The sequence below is a fragment of the Anser anser genome (genome assembly GCF_964211835.1).
Source record: "Anser anser genome assembly, chromosome: Z".
Taxonomy (NCBI): Eukaryota; Metazoa; Chordata; class Aves; order Anseriformes; family Anatidae; genus Anser; species Anser anser.
This window is the reverse complement of record NC_139723.1, coordinates 43,799,267-43,825,878: the sequence shown is the minus strand read 5'-3', so window position 1 is coordinate 43,825,878 and position 26,612 is coordinate 43,799,267. Positions and strand designations below refer to the sequence as shown.

The 26,612-nt window shown below is 49.7% G+C and overlaps 3 protein-coding genes across 6 annotated transcripts; all 3 read right to left on the bottom strand.

Annotated features, from left to right (window-relative positions):
* Positions 1–9,695: 9,695 nt before the first annotated feature.
* LOC310889075 (E3 ubiquitin-protein ligase Topors-like) lies at positions 9,696–11,313 on the bottom strand. The gene is made up of 2 exons (XM_083816065.1): positions 10,883–11,313; positions 9,696–10,757 (listed from the first exon to the last, which is right to left on the bottom strand). Exon 2 carries the CDS (start codon positions 10,671–10,673, stop codon positions 9,735–9,737), a length of 939 nt encoding a protein of 312 aa, XP_083672191.1. The 5' UTR covers positions 10,674–10,757; positions 10,883–11,313; the 3' UTR covers positions 9,696–9,734.
* Positions 11,314–14,155: 2,842 nt separating this feature from the next.
* LOC310888995 (E3 ubiquitin-protein ligase Topors-like) lies at positions 14,156–15,799 on the bottom strand. Its single transcript, XM_083815946.1, has 2 exons — positions 15,453–15,799; positions 14,156–15,327 (listed from the first exon to the last, which is right to left on the bottom strand). Exon 2 carries the CDS (start codon positions 15,241–15,243, stop codon positions 14,305–14,307), a length of 939 nt encoding a protein of 312 aa, XP_083672072.1. The 5' UTR covers positions 15,244–15,327; positions 15,453–15,799; the 3' UTR covers positions 14,156–14,304.
* A 2,928-nt stretch (positions 15,800–18,727) lies between these two features.
* LOC310889205 (E3 ubiquitin-protein ligase Topors-like) lies at positions 18,728–25,858 on the bottom strand. 4 transcript variants are annotated; one of them, XM_083816335.1, is made up of 3 exons: positions 25,726–25,858; positions 20,025–20,756; positions 18,728–19,899 (listed from the first exon to the last, which is right to left on the bottom strand). In XM_083816335.1, the coding sequence occupies exon 3, from the start codon at positions 19,813–19,815 to the stop codon at positions 18,877–18,879; it is 939 nt and encodes a 312-aa protein (XP_083672461.1). In that variant the 5' UTR covers positions 19,816–19,899; positions 20,025–20,756; positions 25,726–25,858; the 3' UTR covers positions 18,728–18,876. The 4 variants fall into 4 exon arrangements, with proteins under 4 accessions (XP_083672461.1, XP_083672458.1, XP_083672459.1 ...); XM_083816332.1 differs by having other exon boundaries at positions 18,728–20,756; XM_083816333.1 differs by having other exon boundaries at positions 18,728–20,756; positions 25,662–25,769.
* Between the last annotated feature and the right edge of the window lie 754 nt (positions 25,859–26,612).

Genomic DNA, 26,612 nt, shown 5'->3' with positions numbered 1-26,612 from the left:
CCTTTCTCACCACTTAAAGTCTCATCATTCCTCATCAATGTTGTTTTCGTACTCAGTACATTCGAGAACAACCAAAGATTTAGCATTTTCATAAATTAAGATCTGAAAGCAGTTCAAAGCGTTCTCTGTTCATTAATACTTGCTCCACCTTTTGTAAATGATCCTGTGCAACCTTTCCACAGCTTGTGAGAGGTATTCTGACCCCTGTGTAAGACTGGGACACAAGGCCCCTCACCAGCAATGTACTCAGGAATGGGGCAGTATCAGCCAACCTTGTAGAGAAGCAAAGAGGTCACCTACAGCAGCTCAGCTATTTGTCCACAGTACATTTGAAAAGTGTGGAGGGACTAAATATATCTCCCCTTTTTTGTCTCTTTCTGTGCTTGGAAAAGAAAGCCTGATGCACTTTCACAGCAGTGAAATTTACCCAGCTTTTTGGCCTGAAGTCCTGCAGTTTGCCAAAAAGTATGGTTCCAGAGAACAGGACCAAAAAAATCACTTATGACTGTAGCACTTTTTTTTTTTTTAAAGGCCATGAAATTATGGTATAATCATGATTAAAGATAAATTAACCCTAACTAAATTCTGTATTTTATTAGATTCTTTCTTATTTATCCAAACACAGGTCATTCCTGAATTTATGTGCTCCACTAAGCAAATTATGCTGATGTTAAGAAGACAGAGGAAGCAAAAAGAAAGAAGAGGATTACAAGATATTAATGCAATTAAATCAGTGAATTGAACATATCATATCTAAAGTTTTATCAAGTAAAAAAAATAATCCAATCTTGTTAATTCTATTTCACAATTCCTATTGCAAAGTGATGATTTTGCCAGGAAGATCTTTAGCCCAAGACAGAATTCACTGCCAACACTACAGAAAAAAAGAATAATTTCATCACTGAACTACCCAATGCAATTACACTTTAAAAAGCTCGGTGAGGTTCAAAGGGTCTGTGAAGCTCTGTTTCCTCTGCTAACACTGCATATGTGTGTGATAAGATTTCTACTATGTCTTCTTCCTAAGGGGATAGGAAAGCATAAGCTGGGGTCTAGACTTTGGGCCCACAATGAATTTAAGATTAAGGCTTTCTTACTTTAAAAACTGTATTAAATATTATCACAAAAATAATTCTCTTCCACACAGACAACCTCAGGTTTTCCCTACAACTTCAATCTAAAAGGGCATATTTAAAAACATCTATAATTTCCCACGGTATGTGTTACGCTAATATATACATAGCATACTGTACATCAGAAATGGCATTAACAGCACACTTCTGTATCAACAACTGGAAAGCTATCAGAAAAGTCTTCAGAAAAAAATGCATCTATCTCTGAGCATCCACTGATTGCACTAAATATAAAGCCCTAAGAAAGCACAAGCTGTCAACGTTTTTCCAGTACACAGTACTACCAAAACACTCTGACAGTAATATTTCTGTAATAGCTTAGATGGAATCGAAGGGTGCAACTCACTCTGTACTGCTAAGGCCAAGTTTGCATCCATGAGAGGAAGAGAGTACATTCATTGTCAGCCATTATGTTTGTTCATCTTTAAATGTTTTTAGGGAAAGAAAAGGACTCTGTGGATTGTCTTGATTTTTTTTTTTTTAACAAGTGCACAGCAGAAGTCTTTACAGCATAACCTCTTCAATCCTGAACTGGCTTTCAGTAAAGCTTATGCTTAGGGTTGCAGATCAGGAAGGGAGGGAAAGAAAAACATATACATCATCCTCCAGTGACACATTTTGTACTTCAGATAGAAATATTCTTTGACTGAAAAAGTGACTTATGACTGCTTGTTCTTTGCATTAGAAATACCTAATTAATTCTTGATACCTAATGACTAATGAGTGACTACTTTATATAGTGTCCTTATGAACAGATTTTCTTTCCTAAGATACAACCCAATGAAGTCAAAAACAGGTTGGTCAGCCAGATCAGTTTTAGCCTTATAAAACTGATACTTACCACAAGGAAATCAATGATTCCAATGAAATGCTAAATATCCTTTATGTTTTTCTTTTGTTTGGTTCTCAAAACAGGGAGAAAATTTGCTTATTCCTTTGTGATACACTGACCATGATACTCTTGGTGTAGCCACTGGTCCCTAAAACTGCATTTCCTTCTCCTTTTCCTTCTCCTCTTCCTAACTCTTGACTTCTTTGGTACTCCTTTGTTTTCTCCACTTATATTTTTGACAGAAACTTAAAATATACAGTGAATTCATGAAAATTCTCAGTCTTCATCCACTGCGAAAGGATGACATAAACCTTTTGGTTTAGATATTATGCAGATTTAGCTCTAAAAGAGTTCTGCACTGGTACCTTACTTTCCAGTGGGACTTTCCCTTTGCTCCTAAGTCTGTTTCTCCTACTGAATTACCTACTTCCAAAGTCACAGTACAAAGTATCTCCAAGAGAAATGGCAGCAAGAAGCCAACAGAGACAATTTTCTAAAGCACACTTAGGACAACAATGTCCTGGTGGGTTTCTCATAGCCTGACAGAAGAACGTTTCTTCTTGCAGATACCAGCAGCTGCTGTTCACTCCCCAACATTGTGTTTGGGCAGAAACTGAAGCTGAATTGAGGGATTTGGGGATGGGCTGTACCAGGAAGGCAGGACATGAGCAGTGGGCATAGTGTGACCAAACGGGCTGGTGCTTCTGTTTGCAGCAGCCCATGGCCTGAAATGCTTGACAACATGTCATGCCACACGGCATACTGTCAGGCTCTTTCCGCACCAAAAAGAGTAGCACTCTTGTAGGGCTGTTGCCCAAGCCCAAGCTATTTGCACATCTATCCCTCTTTCACCTCCTACAGACCTCCCCTATACCCACCTTTCCCCTCTTAATGACTGTTCTACAGTTATTATTTTGGCCTTACTATATTGAGTTTCTCATTAAAAATCAATGGAAGCCCTACAGCGAGATATATAAAGACCAGTTCCTGAATCCCAAGACAGTGTGAGGTTTGTTTCAAGATTTCACTCACTGGTATAGAAAACCACAATTTTCTTCTCGGACATGACTGCTGGAAGGAAGCAAATATTTCAGAGCTGATTATTCTCACCCATTCCTCATTCCTCTGGGTCTTCCCCTTTGAGGCAGAGTGCAGGTCAAATCCTCTGTCTCCATGGAGCACCTTCTGGTACAGTGCATGGGATTAAAACCTGACTTCTTGTGGAAAAGAAGGCTAGGGGTGGGCAAGAGGTGGAGACGGAACATCATCAGGGCAGGGACCTAAACCAACCAAAGGGATATTCCATCCCATATGATGTTGCATTCAGCAATAAAATGTGGAAAAAGGAAGAAGAGGGGAGGCGTGGGTTTTCATTGTGAACATCTGCCCTCCCAAACAACGGCTATGTGCTATAAGGCCCTGCTTCAAGGACATGGTCAAGCGTCGCTCGCTGGTGGGAGCAGAGAGTAACTTCTTTCCTCTGCACTTCCGCACGGCCTTTGCTTGGTTTTGTTTGTTTTTTGTTTTTTTCCCCTTTCCCTTTTTCCGTTGGTTAAATGATTTTAATAATGATTTTTCCTTTAACTAAACTATCCTTATCTCAACCCATGAGTTGTTTCCTTCCTTTTCTTCTTCCCCTCCCTTTCTGAGGGGGAGTGAGAGAGCGGTTGTGGTGGAGTTCAGCTGCCTGGCAAGGTAAAACCATCACATATATTAGACAGCCTTTTAATTGCTCTGTGCTACATGTGTTTTCCCATTAATGAATGTGTCAGGATGACTACTAACCAGCTGCATCTGGAATCGCAAACATCCAATTTGTTTTAGTGGCCAGACCCTCTTTTCATCCTCTCTCCTCCACTCTGCACCTGTGGCACCTCCAGCCTCACCCATCCAAAAATGAGATTGCAAGCATTTCTGATGCCTTCCCTGATTGCCAAGATCTGCAGTCCTGTGACAGGGCAAGGACTGTACTGCTACCTGAATACAACAATAACCATCTCTAATACTGCTTTGCTTTGGGAGACATTCTCAGTACAAAGTTATAATCAGAGCAAAACATTCTACATTTGCAAGTATAGCTCATAGACAGACATCCATCCCCTGGCTATCAACAATCCCAAGAAAATGAGAAAATAACCCGTAACTGACGTAGCCTGGCCTCAGATGGACCATGGTAATGCTATAGACAGATCAAAGTGTTGTTCTCAAGAAAATCTGAAGACTACAGTCTCTTCAATTATCCTTTGTGAGCACAGGGAGCAGCTGTACATAGCTCCTGTTTTCTGTGCAAAGGTAGCTTATCATCAGATACATGCAAGCAATAGGCAATTATGCCATTTTTCTCAACTATTTAAGTGAACATTTGGCTTCTATTTGTCATAAAACTAACAAAAAAAAATAGGGAAAATTTTTGACTTGCAGTAGACTACATCTATTGCCACACAAATTTTAACACTCCTTGACAAACTAAGCAATGCATTTTTTTCAATCTATGTAGCTAGGAAGAGCAAATCACTGGGTTCAGTTCATGGGCTGACACGGAAATATCAGACAGGGATAGCAATTTACCTGGTGGTGGTAATCAAGACTGTAGTTGCATTTACTGTCAGTTCTAGACTCAGTGGATCACATACTTCTCTGGATTGCACATCTGTACTGAAATCCTGCAAACAGTCAGGTGGAAAAGCCAGCCCCTGCTTCAAAACCTGGTCTTGAGTCCCTCCTTCCTGGCATTAGAGATGGTTTACTCTGGAATCCCCTGTCCCAGGGGCAATATTGAAATAGCTGTTAAATGAGGGACAGAGCCTTTCTCCACCCACTCACGTTATCCATCACTGATAATTACAATGCTGTTTGTAAATAAATAAGGTTTTTCTCTTTTTCAGTGCTCTTCCAAATGCTTACAGCTGCAATGCCATGACCAGCATCTGTGACTATCCTATTTAGTATTAAATTAGATCAGCAATCCTGTGTCAGTCAGTCAGGAGAAGAAACATTATGAAAGAGAATATTAAACACATACACCAGCAAAGATAAGAAAGGAAAGACAGTAAAGTTAATGAGGACATACAAGTCCCAAGTGTTTGAAAGCATATATGCATTGTTTATGGACCTGTGTGAAACAGAGAAAATCATATTCCATAGACATGCAAAAGCTGTGATAACCTTGGTAATCCTTTTCAAAATATAAATACTTTCATCAAGTCCTGAAAAGTATTTTCTTAGTGAGTCTAGAGCAAACTGAAGCAATTCTCATTTTGCAGGACTTTGCAAACAACTGATGCTAATTTGCTTGCTGTAAGCAGTTGTTTTATGAATTACGACTCAGTACAATATCTGCTAACTGATAGTAAAATAAAATCTGCACTCATGGGAGAGCTTAATGTAACACTGTAGGGTTACAGGATATTGCTCAGGCTTACAGCATATTCCATTATGCAATATAATCATCCCCAAACTTCCCAAATTTCTGCTCGTACATCATTATCAAGCATTTGCAATCAGATTTGTTTCCCAGATAGTGGATATGGCAGTATCTATGTCTTTCTGTAATGTCCTTTCTAGTCAGTCACTGACACTGAAGTTCTTATCATCTGCTATTGTCTCAGGTTATCGTATTACTCACGCATTAGCTGTGCAGGTTTTACTATGCTATTGTCCCCATCATACTGCTAAATCCAGAAATCAGTAAACAAGAGAGTGTTTCATGAAATGATGAACCAAGCAGTTAACAGGATGTAAACTGGAAAATAATTCAAGGCTCTTATAAGCAGAAAAGAGTCAGGGAAAAAAATGGTGTTGAGAATGCATGGCTCTGAGATGAAAACACAAGAATCTGAGAAACTGTTGGGATTTGTAGTGGGATAATGTAGCACTTGAGCAGAAAACCTGAATCTGTAAAGACATGCTTTACAGTGCAGAATCAGACTGACACTATTCTAGCTGCTTGTTCATGGTCTCTTGCAAGGACAGCTGGCTTTAAAATACCCCATATTTGTGAGGAGAAGAACTTACAGCTGTTTCAGAGACTACTGTAAATGGTGATGATTATTCAGTGGAGTATCCCAAAATAGGCTAGGAGATTTAGTGCTCCTCCTGCTACTATGACATAACTGATCTTTGGCTCTCAGCATTTCCTGCAACATCAGGACACAATTTTTCCACCAATCATGAACAACTTCACAAACTGCAGGGCTGGCTGCAGACCTTGGTTTCCCCTAGGGACGCTGTTTTTAGCTGACAAGGAGCAACTGGGGCCAAAAGCTGGTCTTTAGGCAACTCAGACACCCCTACATAAGAACAGAGAGACCATTGCAGTAGATCTCCAGGAGAGACCCTACCACACCTAAACAAAGGCCTTTCAAAACAGTGACGAACAGCAATGAACACTTGTTCTCTGAGTATACATCATCTGAAAAAATCATCAGTTAACATGTAACTGTCACGGTATAAAACTGCGAACTTCAGACCCTAGTAGACTTCATGCAAGTGAAAAAAAAACAAACAAAACAAACAACAACAACAACAAAACAAAAACAACAACAACAACAACAAAAAAACCAAACAACAACAAAAAAAACTCCTACCTTTTCTGCTGGTGTCACTTGAAAGAGATTAGAGATGTGCTGGGAAGGGTCCTGCAGAGAGCACACACAGATGAGGTAGTGGTGGTGGAGGAGGGGAGCACTGAAGTGAGGGTACCAATCTTCCATAAACAGCAGGGAATCATATCTGTATATAGTAAAAGGAGAAATTCTGAAACTCCATTGTCAGGAGCGCTGCTTTAGCAATCACCACCTGGGTGACTGGAGACAGGAAAAACCCCACCATTCACCCTGCAAGATTGACTGAAATACTGGGACAGGCACTGAATAAATAGCAAAGTGTGGCTTTGACCCCAAGGCTACCCCAACGCTAAGTGATGTTTCTGATTTTCCCCAGCTCCATTCACTGAACCATTGCTAGTGCTGCTAAGGACCGACACTAATGGACGGTCCAGAGTTAAATGCCATGTTGAGGACGAGAGCCTCAGCTCGGTCACCATGATGGGAACCTGTAAAGACCTGTGATTTAAAAGGGTCATGGACAAATTCAATGGAGAGAGTTTGCTGGTTGAAAACCAGTGCTAGAGATAAGTGCTACCTCTGGATTACCAAAACTACATGAGTGCCACCAAACACCTGCTTACCTGGTGTCTGCTGAACCTATCGAAAAGTGAGAAGTACTGTTAAGGGGGAACCAAAACTTGATTATTTTTTTATTATTATTTTATTTTATTTTAATTACAAGAGATGCACTTTGCAAAATAGGGACACCAAAAAGTTGCAATATTCTAGCCAGACTGATGGCTGACCCTCTGGGTGCAGCCACGTCCTCCCACACCAGGTCAAAGGCAGCCCCTGGCTGCTCCTTGGGCAATTTTTCCTATCTGCAGGGCACGCACTGCCCATGGCTGCCTTCAGCTGCAAACTCTCCCTCTCCGTTTGCTGAAGAGGATTGCACCCAGCTCCCACCATGGAGACACCTCAGGAAACAGCCACTTTTCCAGCTCAATTTCAGTGCTGGGTACCTGCAGGTCACTTGGGGTGAGGTGGACATCGCTCTGAGGTCCCAGCAGAGATGGGGGTGCTCTCCATGGGCCGCAGCCTCCTCCAGGCCACATCCACCTGCTCCACCGGGGGCTCCTCCACGGGCTGCAGCGTGGAGATCTGCTCCGTGTGGGACCCATGGGCTGCAGGGGGACAGCCTGCTCCACCAGGGGACTCTCTACACGCCGCAGGGGAACATGTGCTGCATGCTTGGAGCACCTCCTGCCCTCCTGCTGTACTCACCTTGGGGGCTGCAGGACAGGTTCCCACTCCTCATTCTCCCAGCTGCTGTTGTGCAGCATTACTTTTTATCTTTCTTAAATCTGCTCTCACAGAGGCACCAACAACATCGCTCATTGGCTCAGCTCTGACCATAGGGAGGTCCCTTTTGGAGCCGACTGAAACTGGCCCTTACCTAACAAGAGGCAGGCAGGTTCAGGATTCTTCTCAGGGACCAACCTCTTGCAGCCCAGTGCTAAGGGGAGAGTGGATCTTGAGAAGCTCAACATGAGCTGGCAATGTATGCTTGCAGCCCAGAAAGCCAACTGCATCCTGGGCTGCATGGCCGTCAGGTGGAGGGAGATGATTGTCCCCCTCTACTCTGCTCCAGTGAGACTCCACCTGGAGCACTGTGTTCAGCTGTGGGGCTGCCAGCATGTGAAGGACACAAAAGTATCGGAACAAGTAGAGAGGAAGACCACAAAGATGGCTAGAGCACCTCTTCTACGAGGGCAGGCTGAGAGAGTTGGGGTTGTTCAGCCCGGAGAAGAGAAGGCTCTGGGGAGACCTCATTGCAGCCTACCAGTAGGGAAGTGTAGTGATAGGCCAGACAGTAAAGGCTTGCAACTAAAAAAGGGTAGATTCTTATTAGATGTAAGGAAGAAATTATGTCCTTGTCCTATCACTACTCTCCCCGATGCAGTCACTCTCCAGCTTTCCTGTAACCCCTTGACGTATTGGAAGACTACGTGGTGAGGCACTGGAACAGGTTGCCCAGAGAGGCTGTGGATGACCCATCCGTGGAAGTATTTAAGGCCAGGTGGGATGGGGCTTTGAGCTACCTGGTCTAGTGGGAGGGGTCCGTGACTATGGCAGGGAGATTGGACTTCTACTATCTTTAAGATGCCTTCAACCCAAACCATTCTATGATTCTGTGACCGCAGGGCCTGGCCCGCAGCTCTTGCCACATTTCCCTGTCCTGACTTGAGTGCCTTGCAAGCACTACAGCTAGCCACCATGGTGATAAAAAGAGGGCCTAGAGACCGTGTGAGAGCAGGGGGCCACTACCTGTGGTGCTCAAGTGAGAGGAAGAAAGCCTTCAAAGACCAGAAGGACAAGCCCCGTGGGTCTTGAATCGTTGCTTAGAAATACTGCAGGAGCAGAGCAGGAGGTACGATAATGCTCAGCTCAGGGAACAGAGGACCGGCAAGAGCAGAGGACCAAGTTCCACAGCCATCAAATGTGGGTTGAAGGTCCACCAAGAGCAGTCAACCAGCATCAGCGCTGGTCGCTCCACGGCACGGATGCACTTGGCTAGCAGAGCCTCAGTGCCGTGTCACCCAACCCAGGGGAAAGAGGTCCTGCCAAAGCCATTTCTGTGGCACTCAACGGAGTGCCCAGCACACGGCTGCCGGCTCCCAGGAAAGGGGCCGTGCAAGGCCAAAGGACCCTGCCCCATCCTGAGGGTGTGGTGGGGAGGACACCAGCTCTCATGTGATAAGCACTGTGGCACGGGCTGGCCTGGGAGACCCCAGGCTGGAGACACCTCCGCTGGGGCCTGCTGCCAGCCCAGAGCTGGGCAGCACATGCTTCCGAGAACAAAGGGGAGCAAAGAAATTGTGGCCGGCACGTGAAGAAGGAGCCAGCAACATTAAGGGCCCCCACTGCCAAGCCAAGGGCGGCACAGTTGGACGCCCGCTCCCTCTAGACTGACCCCCCGGCCTCAGGGCCAAACAGAAGTGCAAGGAAGTGGTGGGGAGAAGGCAGCAGGGGTGGGGATGACGAAACCGGAGACTCTACAGAGACACGAGGAGAATTATCTGTCATTTTAATGTCTTTATTTTCTTTCCACATGGTAAGATGGAAAGTCCTCAGCAGAGTACGCTGGTCCCCTACTGCTGATGAAGCCCTATCTGCTGGCCCAGCCCTGGTTTTGCCAGCTGCTGGGGCACTCTTGTCATCTCAGCAGCGGGGTGGCCTCTCCTTGGTTGGCAGAGAGTCCTGGGAGCTGGTGGCCCTCCTCCATGGAGGCCGCTGGGGCGTCCTGCGTGAGCGGTCCCTGACCCGGCTGGCAGTGGAGGGCCCTGCTGCAGCCTCCCCTTGCTCCTCGTGAGGCTCTTCCTGGGCGGAGAGGGGGCGGCTGGGACCCCCATGAAGGGCAACTGCTGCTGAGGTGCTGGGGATCTCCTCCATGTTGGCTGCCTCAGGGCTGCGGGAGGGCACTGGGCCGGGGGCAGGATTCCCCTCAGGAGAGGCAGAGGGGCCGGAGGCAGCAGCATGGGGTTCCTCCCGACCCAGCAGGCGGTGGACCTCCCCGCTGCACTGCTGCGCAGAGGTGTCAATGAGCTGGCGCACAAAGCCAGCCGTGTGCCTTCGCAGGGAGGTGCGCAGCAGCAGGGCCAGGGCGCCCTCGTCTAGGCCAAAGAAGCGCAGGCTGGAGATGACGAGGTGCTGTGCTTCAGACGCTGCCCGGGTGTCAGCCCCCAGCAGCTGCTCCAGCTCACGGCGCAGCCAGGGCAGCAGGGGCTGGAGGACCTGCGGGTACAGGCGGAAGATGAAGGCCCAGGTGGTGGGATGGAGGCCGCCCACAGGAGCCCCAGGCAGCGGGCCCGCAGCCTGTGGTTGGGATCCTGCGGGGTGCTGGGGGCCAGGGGCAGCTGGGTGGCCGACGTCCAATGCCTCTGCAGACGCTGCGATGGTGACTTCTTTAAACTTGTCATCCGCCCGCACTGAGTGCACGATGGAGGTGACAGTCCTCTTGCACAGGGGGCACTCAGGCTTGCTCTCGGCCCACCGCTGGATACACCGAAAACAGAACTGGTGGAGGCATGGCAGCACGTAGCTGGCGTCATCCCAGCTGTCCAGACATATGGGGCAGCGACTGTCCAGCGCTGTGGCCATGTTCTCCACCTCCTGACAGGGGCAGGGGAGAGCAATGGGGTATGGCCTGCTCCTCTCACTGGCACTGGCACAGCAGGTGTCACACTGCAGAAGGCAGAGAGGCCCTGGTCAGGTGCTGACTGAGGGAGGGGCATCTGGAAGAGATCTCCAGGTCATCAAGGAGGAAGCTCTTCCAGCTGCCCAGGGGGATCTGTCCCTGCAGTGCTCACCTCTGCTGCCTCGAGCGCTCCTCCTGGGTCTCCTGGCGGCCTGAACCAGGCAGGACCGCAGAAGAAGCTCCAATGGCTCTGGGAATGGCACCGAGAGCTGCTGCAGCAACTCCCAGGGCACAACACCAGCACCAAGGCCAAACTTGCTCCTCACTCCAGACCTCACGTAAACGCTCAGCCGGAGTGTGGGAACCAGCCAGCAGGACTGGACTCTGCGCCTGCATATAAGCAGCAGGGAACACAGTCACAGTCCATTGCATGAGGCAGTCACACTCCCTCATTGGGGGACATCACAATGAGTTCTCCTCAGGGCTTGCTCTGGCCCTGGTACACGAATCCAGGGCTACCACAATTACACCATCTGCGCCATCCCCATTGCTTCTGCCTTGTGTTCAGCATCCATCTTTGCCACCATTCACCGAGGCCTTGGCCGTGTCCTTCCAGGGCCCTGCCAGGTCTTCCTGGCCAGGCCCCATGTCTCCAGGCACAGCCAGCAGGAGGCTGCATTCGATGGAACCACCTCGTGCCTGACTTGGAGGCTGCAGGGGACAGTCCCAAAGGCTCTGCCTACACTGCAGCACTGCAGGCCAGCCTTCTGGGTCCTCCCAATCCAGGTCAAAGGCAGCCCTTGGCTTTCTCTTTGGGATTTTTCTCCTATCAATGGAGAAAGCAGTCTATCCTTTCTGCTTTCCTCTCCTTCCCTTCAAGATTCTGGGGCGCTGCCGTAAACAGCAGGGAATGATATCTATATATATGGAAAGAAGAAATACAGAAATCCACTCCAGCAGCGCTGCTTTAGCGATTGCCACCTGGGTGACTGGAGACTGGAAGAACCCCACCATTCACCCTGCAAAATTCACAGTGCACTCAAACACTGGGACAGACACTGACTGAATAGCAAAGTGTGGCTTTGACCCCAAGGCTACCCCAACGCTAAGTGATGTTTCTGATTTTCCCCAGCTCCATTCACTGAACCATTGCTAGTGCTGCTAAGGACCGACACTAATGGACAGTCCAGAATTAAATGCCATGTTGAGGACGAGAGCCTCAGCTCGGTCACCACGATGGGAACCTGTAAAGACCTGTAATTTAAAAGGGTCATGGACAAATTCGATGGAGAGAGTTTGCTGGTTGAAAACCAGTGCTAGAGATAAGTGCTACCTCTGGATTACCAAAACTACATGAGTGCCATCAAACACCTGCTTACCTGGTGTCCACTGAACCTATCAAAAAGTGAGAAGTACTGGTTTGGGAACTGTACAGTGTTTATGTGGCAAGGTTTTCGTAGCGGGGAGCTGTAGGGATGGCTTCTGTGAGAAGAATGCAAAAGCTGCACCATGTTAGATAAGGAGACTGCTGCTGGCCGGACTTGAACCAGTAAGCGATGCTGTTTGCGCCTCTGTGAGAGCAGATTTAAGAAAGGGGAAAAAAAAAAAAAGGAAAAAAAAAAAAAGGAAAAAAAAAAGGAAAAAAAAAAAAAAAAGCACTGCTGCACAACAGTGGCTAGGAGAGTGAGGAGTGAGAACCATCCCTGCAGACCCCCAGGTCAGTGCAGAAGGAGGGCAGGAGGTGCTCCAGGCATGGAGCAGTTCAGGAAGGATGGCATCCCGCGGGAGGGACCCCACGTAGAGCAGGGGCAGAAAGTGACCGTGAAGGAGTGGTGGAGACAAAGTGCTATGGACTGACTGCAACCCCCACTTCCCCGTTCACCTACGCCACTTGGAGGGGGGGGAGGAAAATGGAAGAGGGATGAGAAGAAGGTGTTTTTGGTTTCTTTCCTTTGATTCTCACTTCTCTACCTTGTTAGTAATAGGCAATAATGTTTACTATCTCCCTACACTGAGTCTGTTTTGCTCGTCACGATAATTGCTGAGCGATCTCCCATCCTTACCTCAGAGCTTGAGCCCTTTGCATCGTATATTCTCCCCTTTTCCCTTTGAGGAGGGGGAGTGAGAGAACGCTTGTGCTGGAGCTCAGCTTCCCACCTGAGTGAAACCACCACAGGAGTGCCAAATCTCATCACAGTACTTTTTCCTTTTTTTTTTTTTCCTAAGCAATTCACTTCCTTGCAAAACAGGAACACCAAGCTGTGTGGTACCATCAACACACTGGAGCAAAAGGATGGCATCCAGAGGAACCAGGACAGGCTTGAGACGTGGGCCTGTGTGAACCTGCTGAAGTTCAACAAGGCCAAGTGCAAGGTCCTGCATCTGGGCCATGGCAATCTCAAGCACAGATACAAGCTGGGTGGAGAGTGAATTTTGAGAAGCTCAACATAAGCTGGCAATGTGTGCTTGCAGCCCAGAAAGCCAACTGCATCCTGGGCTGCATCAAAAAAAGGGCATGGCCAGCAGGTGGAGGGAGATGATTGTCCCCCTCTACTCTGCTCCAGTGAGACCCCACCTGGAGCACTGTGTTCAGCTGTGGGGCTGCCAGCATGTGAAGGACACAAAAGTATCGGAACAAGTAGAGAGGAAGACCACAAAGATGCCTAGAGCACCTCTTCCACGAGGGCAGGCTGAGAGAGTTGGGGTTGTTCAGCCTGGAGAAGAGAAGGCTCTGCAGCCTACCAGTAGGGAAGTGTAGTGATAGGCCAGACAGTAAAGGCTTGCAACTAAAAAAGGGTAGATTTTGATTAGATGTAAGGAAGAAATTCTATCGTTCTCCAATCACTATACTCCCTGATGCAGAGTCGCTCTCCAGTTTTCCCGTAACCACCATGAGGTATTGGAAGACTGCATGGTGAGGCACTGGAACAGGTTGCCCAGAGAGGCTGAGCAGAGCCTCAGTGCCATGTCACCCAACCCAGGGGAAAGAGGTCCTGCCAAAGCCATTTCTGTGGCACTCAACGGAGTGCCCAGCACACGGCTGCCGGCTCCCAGGAAAGGGGCCGTGCAAGGCCAAAGGGCCCTGCCCCATCCTGAGGGTGTGGTGGGGAGGACACCAGCTCTCATGTGATAAGCACTGTGGCACGGGCTGGCCTGGGAGACCCCAGGCTGGAGACACCTCCGCTGGGGCCTGCTGCCAGCCCAGAGCTGGGCAGCACATGCTTCCGAGAACAAAGGGGAGCAAAGAAATTGTGGCCGGCACGTGAAGAAGGAGCCAGCAACATTAAGGGCCCCCACTGCCAAGCCAAGGGCGGCACAGTTGGACGCCCGCTCCCTCTAGACTGACCCCCCGGCCTCAGGGCCAAACAGAAGTGCAAGGAAGTGGTGGGGAGAAGGCAGCAGGGGTGGGGATGACGAAACCGGAGACTCTACAGAGACACGAGGAGAATTATCTGTCATTTTAATGTCTTTATTTTCTTTCCACATGGTAAGATGGAAAGTCCTCAGCAGAGTACGCTGGTCCCCTACTGCTGATGAAGCCCTGTCTGCTGGCCCAGCCCTGGTTTTGCCAGCTGCTGGGGCACTCTTGTCATCTCAGCAGCGGGGTGGCCTCTCCTTGGTTGGCAGAGAGTCCTGGGAGCTGGTGGCCCTCCTCCTTGGAGGCCGCTGGGGCGTCCTGCGTGAGCGGTCCCTGACCCGGCTGGCAGTGGAGGGCCCTGCTGCAGCCTCCCCTTGCTCCTCGTGAGGCTCTTCCTGGGCGGAGAGGGGGCGGCTGGGACCCCCATGAAGGGCAACTGCTGCTGAGGTGCTGGGGATCTCCTCCATGTTGGCTGCCTCAGGGCTGCGGGAGGGCACTGGGCCGGGGGCAGGATTCCCCTCAGGAGAGGCAGAGGGGCCGGAGGCAGCAGCATGGGGTTCCTCCCGACCCAGCAGGCGGTGGACCTCCCCGCTGCACTGCTGCGCAGAGGTGTCAATGAGCTGGCGCACAAAGCCAGCCGTGTGCCTTCGCAGGGAGGTGCGCAGCAGCAGGGCCAGGGCGCCCTCGTCTAGGCCAAAGAAGCGCAGGCTGGAGATGACGAGGTGCTGCGCTTCAGACGCTGCCCGGGTGTCAGCCCCCAGCAGCTGCTCCAGCTCACGGCGCAGCCAGGGCAGCAGGGGCTGGAGGACCTGCGGGTACAGGCGGAAGATGAAGGCCCAGGTGGTGGGATGGAGGCCGCCCACAGGAGCCCCAGGCAGCGGGCCCGCAGCCTGTGGTTGGGATCCTGCGGGGTGCTGGGGGCCAGGGGCAGCTGGGTGGCCGACGTCCAATGCCTCTGCAGACGCTGCGATGGTGACTTCTTTAAACTTGTCATCCGCCCGCACTGAGTGCACGATGGAGGTGACAGTCCTCTTGCACAGGGGGCACTCAGGCTTGCTCTCGGCCCACCGCTGGATACACCGAAAACAGAACTGGTGGAGGCATGGCAGCACGTAGCTGGCGTCATCCCAGCTGTCCAGACATATGGGGCAGCGACTGTCCAGCGCTGTGGCCATGTTCTCCACCTCCTGACAGGGGCAGGGGAGAGCAATGGGGTATGGCCTGCTCCTCTCACTGGCACTGGCACAGCAGGTGTCACACTGCAGAAGGCAGAGAGGCCCTGGTCAGGTGCTGACTGAGGGAGGGGCATCTGGAAGAGATCTCCAGGTCATCAAGGAGGAAGCTCTTCCAGCTGCCCAGGGGGATCTGTCCCTGCAGTGCTCACCTCTGCTGCCTCGAGCGCTCCTCCTGGGTCTCCTGGCGGCCTGAACCAGGCAGGACCGCAGAAGAAGCTCCAATGGCTCTGGGAATGGCACCGAGAGCTGCTGCAGCAACTCCCAGGGCACAACACCAGCACCAAGGCCAAACTTGCTCCTCACTCCAGACCTCACGTAAACGCTCAGCCGGAGTGTGGGAACCAGCCAGCAGGACTGGACTCTGCGCCTGCATATAAGCAGCAGGGAACACAGTCACAGTCCATTGCATGAGGCAGTCACACTCCCTCATTGGGGGACATCACAATGAGTTCTCCTCAGGGCTTGCTCTGGCCCTGGTACACGAATCCAGGCCTACCACAATTACACCATCTGCGCCATCCCCATTGCTTCTGCCTTGTGTTCAGCATCCATCTTTGCCACCATTCACCGAGGCCTTGGCCGTGTCCTTCCAGGGCCCTGCCAGGTCTTCCTGGCCAGGCCCCATGTCTCCAGGCACAGCCAGCAGGAGGCTGCATTCGATGGAACCACCTCCTGCCTGACTTGGAGGCTGCAGGGGACAGTCCCAAAGGCTCTGCCTACACTGCAGCACTGCAGGCCAGCCTTCTGGGTCCTCCCAATCCAGGTCAAAGGCAGCCCTTGGCTTTCTCTTTGGGATTTTTCTCCTATCAATGGAGAAAGCAGTCTATCCTTTCTGCTTTCCTCTCCTTCCCTTCAAGATTCTGGGGCGCTGCCGTAAACAGCAGGGAATGATATCTATATATATGGAAAGAAGAAATACAGAAATCCACTCCAGCAGCGCTGCTTTAGCGATTGCCACCTGGGTGACTGGAGACTGGAAGAACCCCACCATTCACCCTGCAAAATTCACAGTGCACTCAAACACTGGGACAGACACTGACTGAATAGCAAAGTGTGGCTTTGACCCCAAGGCTACCCCAACGCTAAGTGATGTGTCTGATTTTCCCCAGCTCCATTCACTGAACCATTGCTAGTGCTGCTAAGGACCGACACTAATGGACAGTCCAGAATTAAATGCCATGTTGAGGACGAGAGCCTCAGCTCGGTCACCACGATGGGAACCTGTAAAGACCTGTAATTTAAAAGGGTCATGGACAAATTCGATGGAGAGAGTTTGCTGGTTGAAAACCAGTGCTAGAGATAAGTGCTACCTCTGGATTACCAAAACTACATGAGTGCCATCAAACACCTGCTTACCTGGTGTCCACTGAACCTATCAAAAAGTGAGAAGTACTGGTTTGGGAACTGTACAGTGTTTATGTGGCAAGGTTTTCGTAGCGGGGAGCTGTAGGGATGGCTTCTGTGAGAAGAATGCAAAAGCTGCACCATGTTAGATAAGGAGACTGCTGCTGGCCGGACTTGAACCAGTAAGCGATGCTGTTTGCGCCTCTGTGAGAGCAGATTTAAGAAAGGGGAAAAAAAAAAAAAAGGAAAAAAAAAAAAAAGGAAAAAAAAAAAGGAAAAAAAAAAAAAAAGCACTGCTGCACAACAGTGGCTAGGAGAGTGAGGAGTGAGAACCATCCCTGCAGACCCCCAGGTCAGTGCAGAAGGAGGGCAGGAGGTGCTCCAGGCATGGAGCAGTTCAGGAAGGATGGCATCCCGCGGGAGGGACCCCACGTAGAGCAGGGGCAGAAAGTGACCGTGAAGGAGTGGTGGAGACAAAGTGCTATGGACTGACTGCAACCCCCACTTCCCCGTTCACCTACGCCACTTGGAGGGGGGGGAGGAAAATGGAAGAGGGATGAGAAGAAGGTGTTTTTGGTTTCTTTCCTTTGATTCTCACTTCTCTACCTTGTTAGTAATAGGCAATAATGTTTACTATCTCCCTACACTGAGTCTGTTTTGCTCGTCACGATAATTGCTGAGCGATCTCCCATCCTTACCTCAGAGCTTGAGCCCTTTGCATCGTATATTCTCCCCTTTTCCCTTTGAGGAGGGGGAGTGAGAGAACGCTTGTGCTGGAGCTCAGCTTCCCACCTGAGTGAAACCACCACAGGAGTGCCAAATCTCATCACAGTACTTTTTCCTTTTTTTTTTTTTCCTAAGCAATTCACTTCCTTGCAAAACAGGAACACCAAGCTGTGTGGTACCATCAACACACTGGAGCAAAAGGATGGCATCCAGAGGAACCAGGACAGGCTTGAGACGTGGGCCTGTGTGAACCTGCTGAAGTTCAACAAGGCCAAGTGCAAGGTCCTGCATCTGGGCCATGGCAATCTCAAGCACAGATACAAGCTGGGTGGAGAATGAATTTTGAGAAGCTCAACATAAGCTGGCAATGTGTGCTTGCAGCCCAGAAAGCCAACTGCATCCTGGGCTGCATCAAAAAAAGGGCATGGCCAGCAGGTGGAGGGAGATGATTGTCCCCCTCTACTCTGCTCCAGTGAGACCCCACCTGGAGCACTGTGTTCAGCTGTGGGGCTGCCAGCATGTGAAGGACACAAAAGTATCGGAACAAGTAGAGAGGAAGACCACAAAGATGCCTAGAGCACCTCTTCTACGAGGGCAGGCTGAGAGAGTTGGGGTTGTTCAGCCTGGAGAAGAGAAGGCTCTGCAGCCTACCAGTAGGGAAGTGTAGTGATAGGCCAGACAGTAAAGGCTTGCAACTAAAAAAGGGTAGATTTTGATTAGATGTAAGGAAGAAATTCTATCGTTCTCCAATCACTATACTCCCTGATGCAGAGTCGCTCTCCAGTTTTCCCGTAACCACCATGAGGTATTGGAAGACTGCATGGTGAGGCACTGGAACAGGTTGCCCAGAGAGGCTGAGCAGAGCCTCAGTGCCATGTCACCCAACCCAGGGGAAAGAGGTCCTGCCAAAGCCATTTCTGTGGCACTCAACGGAGTGCCCAGCACACGGCTGCCGGCTCCCAGGAAAGGGGCCGTGCAAGGCCAAAGGGCCCTGCCCCATCCTGAGGGTGTGGTGGGGAGGACACCAGCTCTCATGTGATAAGCACTGTGGCACGGGCTGGCCTGGGAGACCCCAGGCTGGAGACACCTCCGCTGGGGCCTGCTGCCAGCCCAGAGCTGGGCAGCACATGCTTCCGTGAACAAAGGGGAGCAAAGAAATTGTGGCCGGCACGTGAAGAAGGAGCCAGCAACATTAAGGGCCCCCACTGCCAAGCCAAGGGCGGCACAGTTGGACGCCCGCTCCCTCTAGACTGACCCCCCGGCCTCAGGGCCAAACAGAAGTGCAAGGAAGTGGTGGGGAGAAGGCAGCAGGGGTGGGGATGACGAAACCGGAGACTCTACAGAGACACGAGGAGAATTATCTGTCATTTTAATGTCTTTATTTTCTTTCCACATGGTAAGATGGAAAGTCCTCAGCAGAGTACGCTGGTCCCCTACTGCTGATGAAGCCCTGTCTGCTGGCCCAGCCCTGGTTTTGCCAGCTGCTGGGGCACTCTTGTCATCTCAGCAGCGGGGTGGCCTCTCCTTGGTTGGCAGAGAGTCCTGGGAGCTGGTGGCCCTCCTCCTTGGAGGCCGCTGGGGCGTCCTGCGTGAGCGGTCCCTGACCCGGCTGGCAGTGGAGGGCCCTGCTGCAGCCTCCCCTTGCTCCTCGTGAGGCTCTTCCTGGGCGGAGAGGGGGCGGCTGGGACCCCCATGAAGGGCAACTGCTGCTGAGGTGCTGGGGATCTCCTCCATGTTGGCTGCCTCAGGGCTGCGGGAGGGCACTGGGCCGGGGGCAGGATTCCCCTCAGGAGAGGCAGAGGGGCCGGAGGCAGCAGCATGGGGTTCCTCCCGACCCAGCAGGCGGTGGACCTCCCCGCTGCACTGCTGCGCAGAGGTGTCAATGAGCTGGCGCACAAAGCCAGCCGTGTGCCTTCGCAGGGAGGTGCGCAGCAGCAGGGCCAGGGCGCCCTCGTCTAGGCCAAAGAAGCGCAGGCTGGAGATGACGAGGTGCTGCGCTTCAGACGCTGCCCGGGTGTCAGCCCCCAGCAGCTGCTCCAGCTCACGGCGCAGCCAGGGCAGCAGGGGCTGGAGGACCTGCGGGTACAGGCGGAAGATGAAGGCCCAGGTGGTGGGATGGAGGCCGCCCACAGGAGCCCCAGGCAGCGGGCCCGCAGCCTGTGGTTGGGATCCTGCGGGGTGCTGGGGGCCAGGGGCAGCTGGGTGGCCGACGTCCAATGCCTCTGCAGACGCTGCGATGGTGACTTCTTTAAACTTGTCATCCGCCCGCACTGAGTGCACGATGGAGGTGACAGTCCTCTTGCACAGGGGGCACTCAGGCTTGCTCTCGGCCCACCGCTGGATACACCGAAAACAGAACTGGTGGAGGCATGGCAGCACGTAGCTGGCGTCATCCCAGCTGTCCAGACATATGGGGCAGCGACTGTCCAGCGCTGTGGCCATGTTCTCCACCTCCTGACAGGGGCAGGGGAGAGCAATGGGGTATGGCCTGCTCCTCTCACTGGCACTGGCACAGCAGGTGTCACACTGCAGAAGGCAGAGAGGCCCTGGTCAGGTGCTGACTGAGGGAGGGGCATCTGGAAGAGATCTCCAGGTCATCAAGGAGGAAGCTCTTCCAGCTGCCCAGGGGGATCTGTCCCTGCAGTGCTCACCTCTGCTGCCTCGAGCGCTCCTCCTGGGTCTCCTGGCGGCCTGAACCAGGCAGGACCGCAGAAGAAGCTCCAATGGCTCTGGGAATGGCACCGAGAGCTGCTGCAGCAACTCCCAGGGCACAACACCAGCACCAAGGCCAAACTTGCTCCTCACTCCAGACCTCACGTAAACGCTCAGCCGGAGTGTGGGAACCAGCCAGCAGGATCGGACTCTGCGCCTGCATATAAGCAGCAGGGAACACAGTCACAGTCCATTGCATGAGGCAGTCACACTCCCTCATTGGGGGACATCACAATGAGTTCTCAGGGCTTGCTCTGGCCCTGGTACACGAATCCAGGGCTACCACGATTACACCATCTGCGCCATCCCCATTGCTTCTGCCTTGTGTTCAGCATCCATCTCTGCCATCAATCACTGAGGCCTTGGCCTTGTCGCCCTGGCCAGGCCCCATGTCTCCAGGCACAGCCAGCAGGAGGCTGTATTCGATGGAACCACCTCCTGCCTGACTTGGAGGCTGCAGGGGACAGTCCCAAACTCTCCAAAGTCCCAAAGCCTACACCGCAGCACTGCAGGCCAGCCTTCTGGGTCCTCCCAATCCAGGTCAAAGGCAGCCCTTGGCTTTCTCTTTGGGATTTTTCTCCTATCAATGGAGAAAGCAGTCTATCCTTTCTGCTTTTCTCTCCTTCCCTTCAAGATCCTGGGGCGCTGCCGTAAACAGCAGGGAATGATATCTATATATATGGAAAGAAGAAATACAGAAACACCAGTTCAGTAGAAAATAAGAAATACCAGCCCACCAGCCCCTAATCAGTGCAGCAGGAGGGCAGGAGGTGCTCCAAGCACGCAGCACATGTTCCCCTGCGGCCTGTGGAGAGGCCCCTGGTGGAGCAGGCTGTCCCCCTGCAGCCCATGGGTCCCACACGGAGCAGATCTCCACGCTGCAGCCCGTGGAGGAGCCCCCGGAGGAGCAGGTGGAGGTGGCCTGGAGGAGGCTGCGGCCCATGGAGAGCCCCCGCAGGAGCAGGCCCCGGGCCGGAGCTGCAGCCCGTGGAGAGGAGCCCACGCAGGAGCAGGGGGTCTGGGGGGAGCTGCCGCCCACCCGTGGGGGACCTGTGCTGGAGCAGTTTGCTCCTGGGGGATGGACCCCGTGGTACGGAGCCATATGAGAGTAGGTCTTGAAGAGCTGCTGCCTGTGGGCAGCCCCCGCAGGCTCAGTTCGGGAAGGACGGCATCCCTTGGGAGGGACCCCACGGGGAGCAGGGGCAGAGAGTGACCGTGAAGGAGCAGCAGAGACGAAGTGCTATAGAGTGACTGCAACCCCCACTTCCCTGTTCCATTGCAGTGCTTGGGGGTGGAAGTGGAAGAGGGTGGATGGGTGGAAGGTGTTTTTTGTTTCTTTTCTTTGTTTCTCACTTCTCTAGCTTGTTAGTTATAGGCAATAATGTTTACTAATCTCCCTACACTGAGTCGGTTTAACCCATCATGATAATTTTTTGATCGATCTCCCTGTCCTTATCGCAACCCTTGAGCCCTTTTCATAGTATTTTCTCTCCCTTTCCCTTTGAGGAGGGGGAGTAAGAGAGGGATAATGTGTTTTGTTTTGTTTTGTTTTAATTTTTGCACAATACCATTAGAGGAACTGATATGAATTACATAGGCTTTGAAGTGGGCACCTGAACCGAGTTCTCTCATCTCTGGAGTTCTTCTAGCTTACAAAATCAGCCTCTACCTACGTCTTCCAAAATCTCTGTTTCCCCTCAGAGTGTGAATGGATGCCATTGGAAACATCTGTGCATTGTGAGAATAAGAAATGTTTTCTAGTCATTGCTAGTCATTCTAGTTCATTGCTTTTTCTCCTGTGTATCTGCAGCTGCATCTCTACTTGACAGTGCCCAAAGCATAGCCAAGAGGTAGCATTTGTGGGAACCCCCCAGACTGGACACAGTAAGTCCTTGGGGCCTGGGGAATACCTCAGAGCAGCTGGTGAGCCTTAGGTCCAGAAGAGAAGAAGAGCATCCCCTGCTTGAATTTCCCCAAAAATGTTGACCATAGGTGTGATTTGCATGTGTTTAGACTGCTTAAGCAGACCTAGCAACTGTCAAGAGCCCATGAAAGCTGGCTACACTGTGAAGTCAAGGAAGAGAAAAGCATTGCCAGCGTACAGTGCAGGCAATGTTTCTACATATGCAACACCTTATAGAAGATTCCATGCCAGAAATACACTTTCTTTTATAATTTGTTTCAGCAGCTTTCAGGAGAATACTTTGTGAATAGGATCCTTGGATGAGGAAAAGAAAAAGGGGAGAAAATTCCCTTCAAAAAGAAGTCATTGATTTGCGTCAAACTCCTGAAGTTGATTACATGACAGCATATGCATTACTCCTGAGTCTGAGTAGTGGGATACATCTGAAGGTCATGTGGCTCCCCTTAAGGTTTCTGATCTTGTCCAGCTGGGGTTCTCCTCTCAAGGCAGACCTCTGCCCCTGTGTAGCCCCACAGCAGTGGGGCCCAGTCAGCTCACAGCTTTCTTCCTGGCTGCCTGCAGAGCCTCACGCAGCTCAGCTTCTGTAGCGAGTCTTAGGCATGCAGGGCCGGACGTGGCTCTGGCCTTGGCACCTGGGTCTTTACACAGGGCCCAGCAGCAGCTCTTGCTGCCAATGCCATCAGCTGCCTGCTGTCCCTCCACCCACCTTGCATGGCTGGCTTGCCTGGAGAAGTGGTCATGGACCTGTGTGTCAGAAGAGGGGCAAATGCTAAAATTACAGGCTTTTCATATATGGCTCTTGGCTAGTACTGTCTATTCATTTCACTACTGAAAACTTTATGTGAAGGAGTTCTCTTGTAAATGACTGTGTTTCAAGTCATCAGTTATCACAAATGTACATAACTCCGGTGAGAAGCAAGAGATTAACTAAGAAAAAAAAAAAAAAAAGAAAAAAAGCCTAGCAATTTGAGTTATAAGGTGCAAAAATTTAGATTTAATGACATTTGAAAAGAGAGGACTGGACAAGAAGAGTATGAATAAAGGAAAGAATGGGCCAATGTGCTGTATTGATTATTCAGCACTCTCTTTTGATATAAATTTTGCAAGACTATTAGCTGGTTTTGGTGTTTTCTAAATAGTCCTGGGTTTTAGCATCTTTACTGCTGTTATTTTGGCCGGATTAATACTTACTTGAGTACTGATCTTGCAAGCATCTGTCCCTGTGAGGTTAGAATGGGTGATCATCCCCTTCTGAAAACAGTGAAATGGAGTGCAGAGAAATTACATTGCTCACATAAAGTTTGAAATAGAGAATTAGAATTCCATGGCCACATGCACCCTAGCCCAGTGTTTAATCCATAAGATCAACCTTTATGTAGTCTGGTGGAAGCTTCACCATAGCAGGTCTAGATATCTCTTCCAGGGGAAAAAAATGTATATCAATCCCCACAAAATATTAGTACAAAATAGGATGAAAATGCTGAAGAACCACATCATTGTTAAAATCCTTTTCAAGGATTTTGGTGCTAGAAAAAAGAAAAAAATAAATCTATTAGTAAATAAATTAATCCACTATATCTATATAGTAGATAATCTGTAGTGTAATAAAAGCAAAAAGAAGCATGAGCTCTTCCTCAAATTCAGGTCCTCACTCTGGATCATAAACATTCTCAAATTTAGAAGTCTTTATTTAACTAGGAAACTAATTGTCTTAGGTATTAGCCCATTTCCTTTCTTCCTTCTCCTTGACGTGCAAAGTTAGTTTGTATTAATGACAGCCACTGTGCTTGCTGAGCCTCCCAAAATATCCTTGGCATTGTACTAGTTTAACTGATCCCATAACTCTGCACGAGGGGAATGTCTACCCCATGAAAAACAGGCTGAGCACTTAAAAAATGCATTATTGCAATTCTCACCTTCCATGCTGGGTAGTTTATATTATAATCCATTATGTCTCAAAAGATCTCATAAGTAAAGATGTAAGTATTTCTTAAAACAGCACTAAAGAAGTCCAGGACCTAAATTCAGGAGAAACAGCTTATTCTGTTTCCACGTAGAACATCATTAACAAGATGTTGTATCCTCCACAAAGCTGAGAAAAGTAGAAGACAGCAAATTTTAATGTGTGTTTTATAAAGCCACAGATGATCCCCTTCTTGGTTTTTAGACACACCAAGTCACCAGAAAGCTGTGTTTCATATTTTAAAATCTTCTGAATTTCTCTGGTACTTTTAGCAAGTTCAGTAGGGAAAAGATAAGTGGAATATAATCATTTCACTGTGCCTGACCTCATTACCAACATCCCACATTTAAATTTATCTCTTGTCCATTTTTAGGCTAGTGAGAACCTGAATTACCTTTGTTCTTATTTGTGACACTCAAAGAGACACCTGATCTTACATAACCTCAACTATTATGTCAAACAGCAAAAAACACACCAAAGGTTTACAGTCCTCTTTCTGCATTCTGGTACTTTTTGTCTTCTAAGGTGTATAGAAAGAAAGACCAAACAGCTGAAAATACACTATTAACCCTTATTATTTGGACATAAAAAGCAAATGAGTAGAAATAACAGCTCATATAAAGGCCTTTAAAATAAAAGCAAGTTATGTACAGAGCAAGTGAGGAATGTAATATGGGAGATAAGTTTGCTTTTGGCAAGTTACTAATTATTATTCTGCTTTAAACATACTTATTTTGCATACTTTCCTTTGAAAATAAGCATGAGATAAAAACGGATGTTTGAATTCTTGAATGTGGATATCTTAGGGAACTTTGAGCCTTTTTATTATGTAAATAAACTAATAATATTTTGCAGTTACCCTGTCAAAATGTCTATGTGCTCTGCACATACTAAAGCAAAGATGAAAAAGTTCTTCTCATATTATTTTGTTCTTTTGTGATGGTTTTACTCGGGTGGGCGGCCGAGCTCCACCACAACCGCTCTCTTACTCCCCCTTCTCAAAGGGAAAGGGGGATAAAAATATGATGCAAAGGGCTCAAGGGTTGAGATAAGGATGGGAAGATCACTTAACAATTATCGTGATGGGCAAAACAGACTCAGCATAGGGAGATAGTAAGATTTATTGCCTATTACTAACAAGCTAGAGAAGTGAGAATCAAAGGAAAGAAACCAAAAACGCCTTCCCCCCCATCTGCCCTCTTCCACCTTCTCCCCCCGAGCGGCACAGGGGAAGCGGGGAATGGGGGTTATGGTCAGTCTATAGCACTTCTTCTCTGCCGCTCCTTCTCAGTCACTCATCCCCTGTGCTGTGGGGTCCCTCCCACGGGATGCAGTCCTTGCTGAACTGATCCGGCATGGGCTGCCCACAGGCAGCAGCTCTTCAAGAACTGCTCCAGATATGGGTCCCTACCACAGGGTCCATCCCCCGGGAGCAAACTGCTCCAACCTGGGTCCCCCACGGGCAGCAGCTCCTGCCAGATCACCTGCTCCTGCGTGGGCTCCTCTCCACGGGCTGCAGCTCCGGCCCAGAATCTGCTCCGGCAGGGGTCCTCCACAGGCTGCAGCCTCCGTCAGTGCAGGTCCACCTGCTCCACCGTGGTCTCCTCCACGGGCTGCAGCGTGGAACCCTGCTCCACCTGGGTACTCCATGGGCTGCAGGGGGACAGGCTGCTTCACCATGGTCCTCACCACAGGCCCCAGGGGACTTCTGCTCCGGCGCCTGGAGCACCTCTCCCCCTCCTTCTTCACTGACCTTGGCGCCTGCAAGGCTGTTCCTCACTCCTCTCACTCTCCCAGCTGCTGTGTGGTACAGCGTTTTTCTTTTCCCTGTCTTAAATATGCTATCACAGAGGTGCAAAACAACATCACTTATTGGCTTGGCTCTGGTCAGCAGCGGGGCCCTTACCTAACATGGGGCAGGTTCTAGATCCTTCTCAGAGAAGCCACCCCTATAGCCCCCTGCTACCAAAACCTTGCCACGTAAACCCACTACACCTTTTTACATATATAATGTGATGGAATAATTTGAGGACAGTGATATTGAAACAGAATTTACTGGTTGCTGGAGTGCACTGAAAGACCTAACAATATGCTTCACAGAAAAATTCATTCAAGAAGTAATAAAACTGCAGTGGAGAACTCCAAAAGTCATCTTTGCAAACTTAATTTAGCCTCCATATGCTTATAAATTGTGATGCAATCTTCAGGTATATGCTTTTTCTTCTGTGCTTCATTCACTGCATGAAAGAGACTCCATACCCTTAATGAGCAACTATTGGATATACTTGTTTCATTCCTCTTGTTCTTTGCAGGATCTCCTGCCTTATTAATGTCACACTATTCAAAGTATTCTGAAGCCAAATTCCTCAAGGTTCTCGCAGGACTCTTAGAGTCATATTTTTAAACACACAATGATGCTCATCAAGTCTAAATCATGTCTCCAAAATTATTTAATTAACAGAGTGGTTTTTTTGTTTGTTTGTTTGTTTGTTTTTTCATCCATTTTATTGCCTGGGACCTGAGGCATTGAGAATTGAAGATAAAAAGTAACTGCACATAGTCAGTGCCATGTCAGAGATGTGAAGCATTACACTGCACTTCATGTATTCAAACCTAGCTCCCACCAGTTTCAGCCAGCGT

Excerpts from the sequence above, each read along its gene's own strand:
- LOC310889075 (XM_083816065.1), bottom strand. The coding sequence starts at position 10,673 with ATGGCCACAGCGCTGGACAGTCGCTGCCCCATATGTCTGGACAGCTGG.
- LOC310888995 (XM_083815946.1), bottom strand. The coding sequence starts at position 15,243 with ATGGCCACAGCGCTGGACAGTCGCTGCCCCATATGTCTGGACAGCTGG.
- LOC310889205 (XM_083816332.1), bottom strand. The coding sequence starts at position 19,815 with ATGGCCACAGCGCTGGACAGTCGCTGCCCCATATGTCTGGACAGCTGG.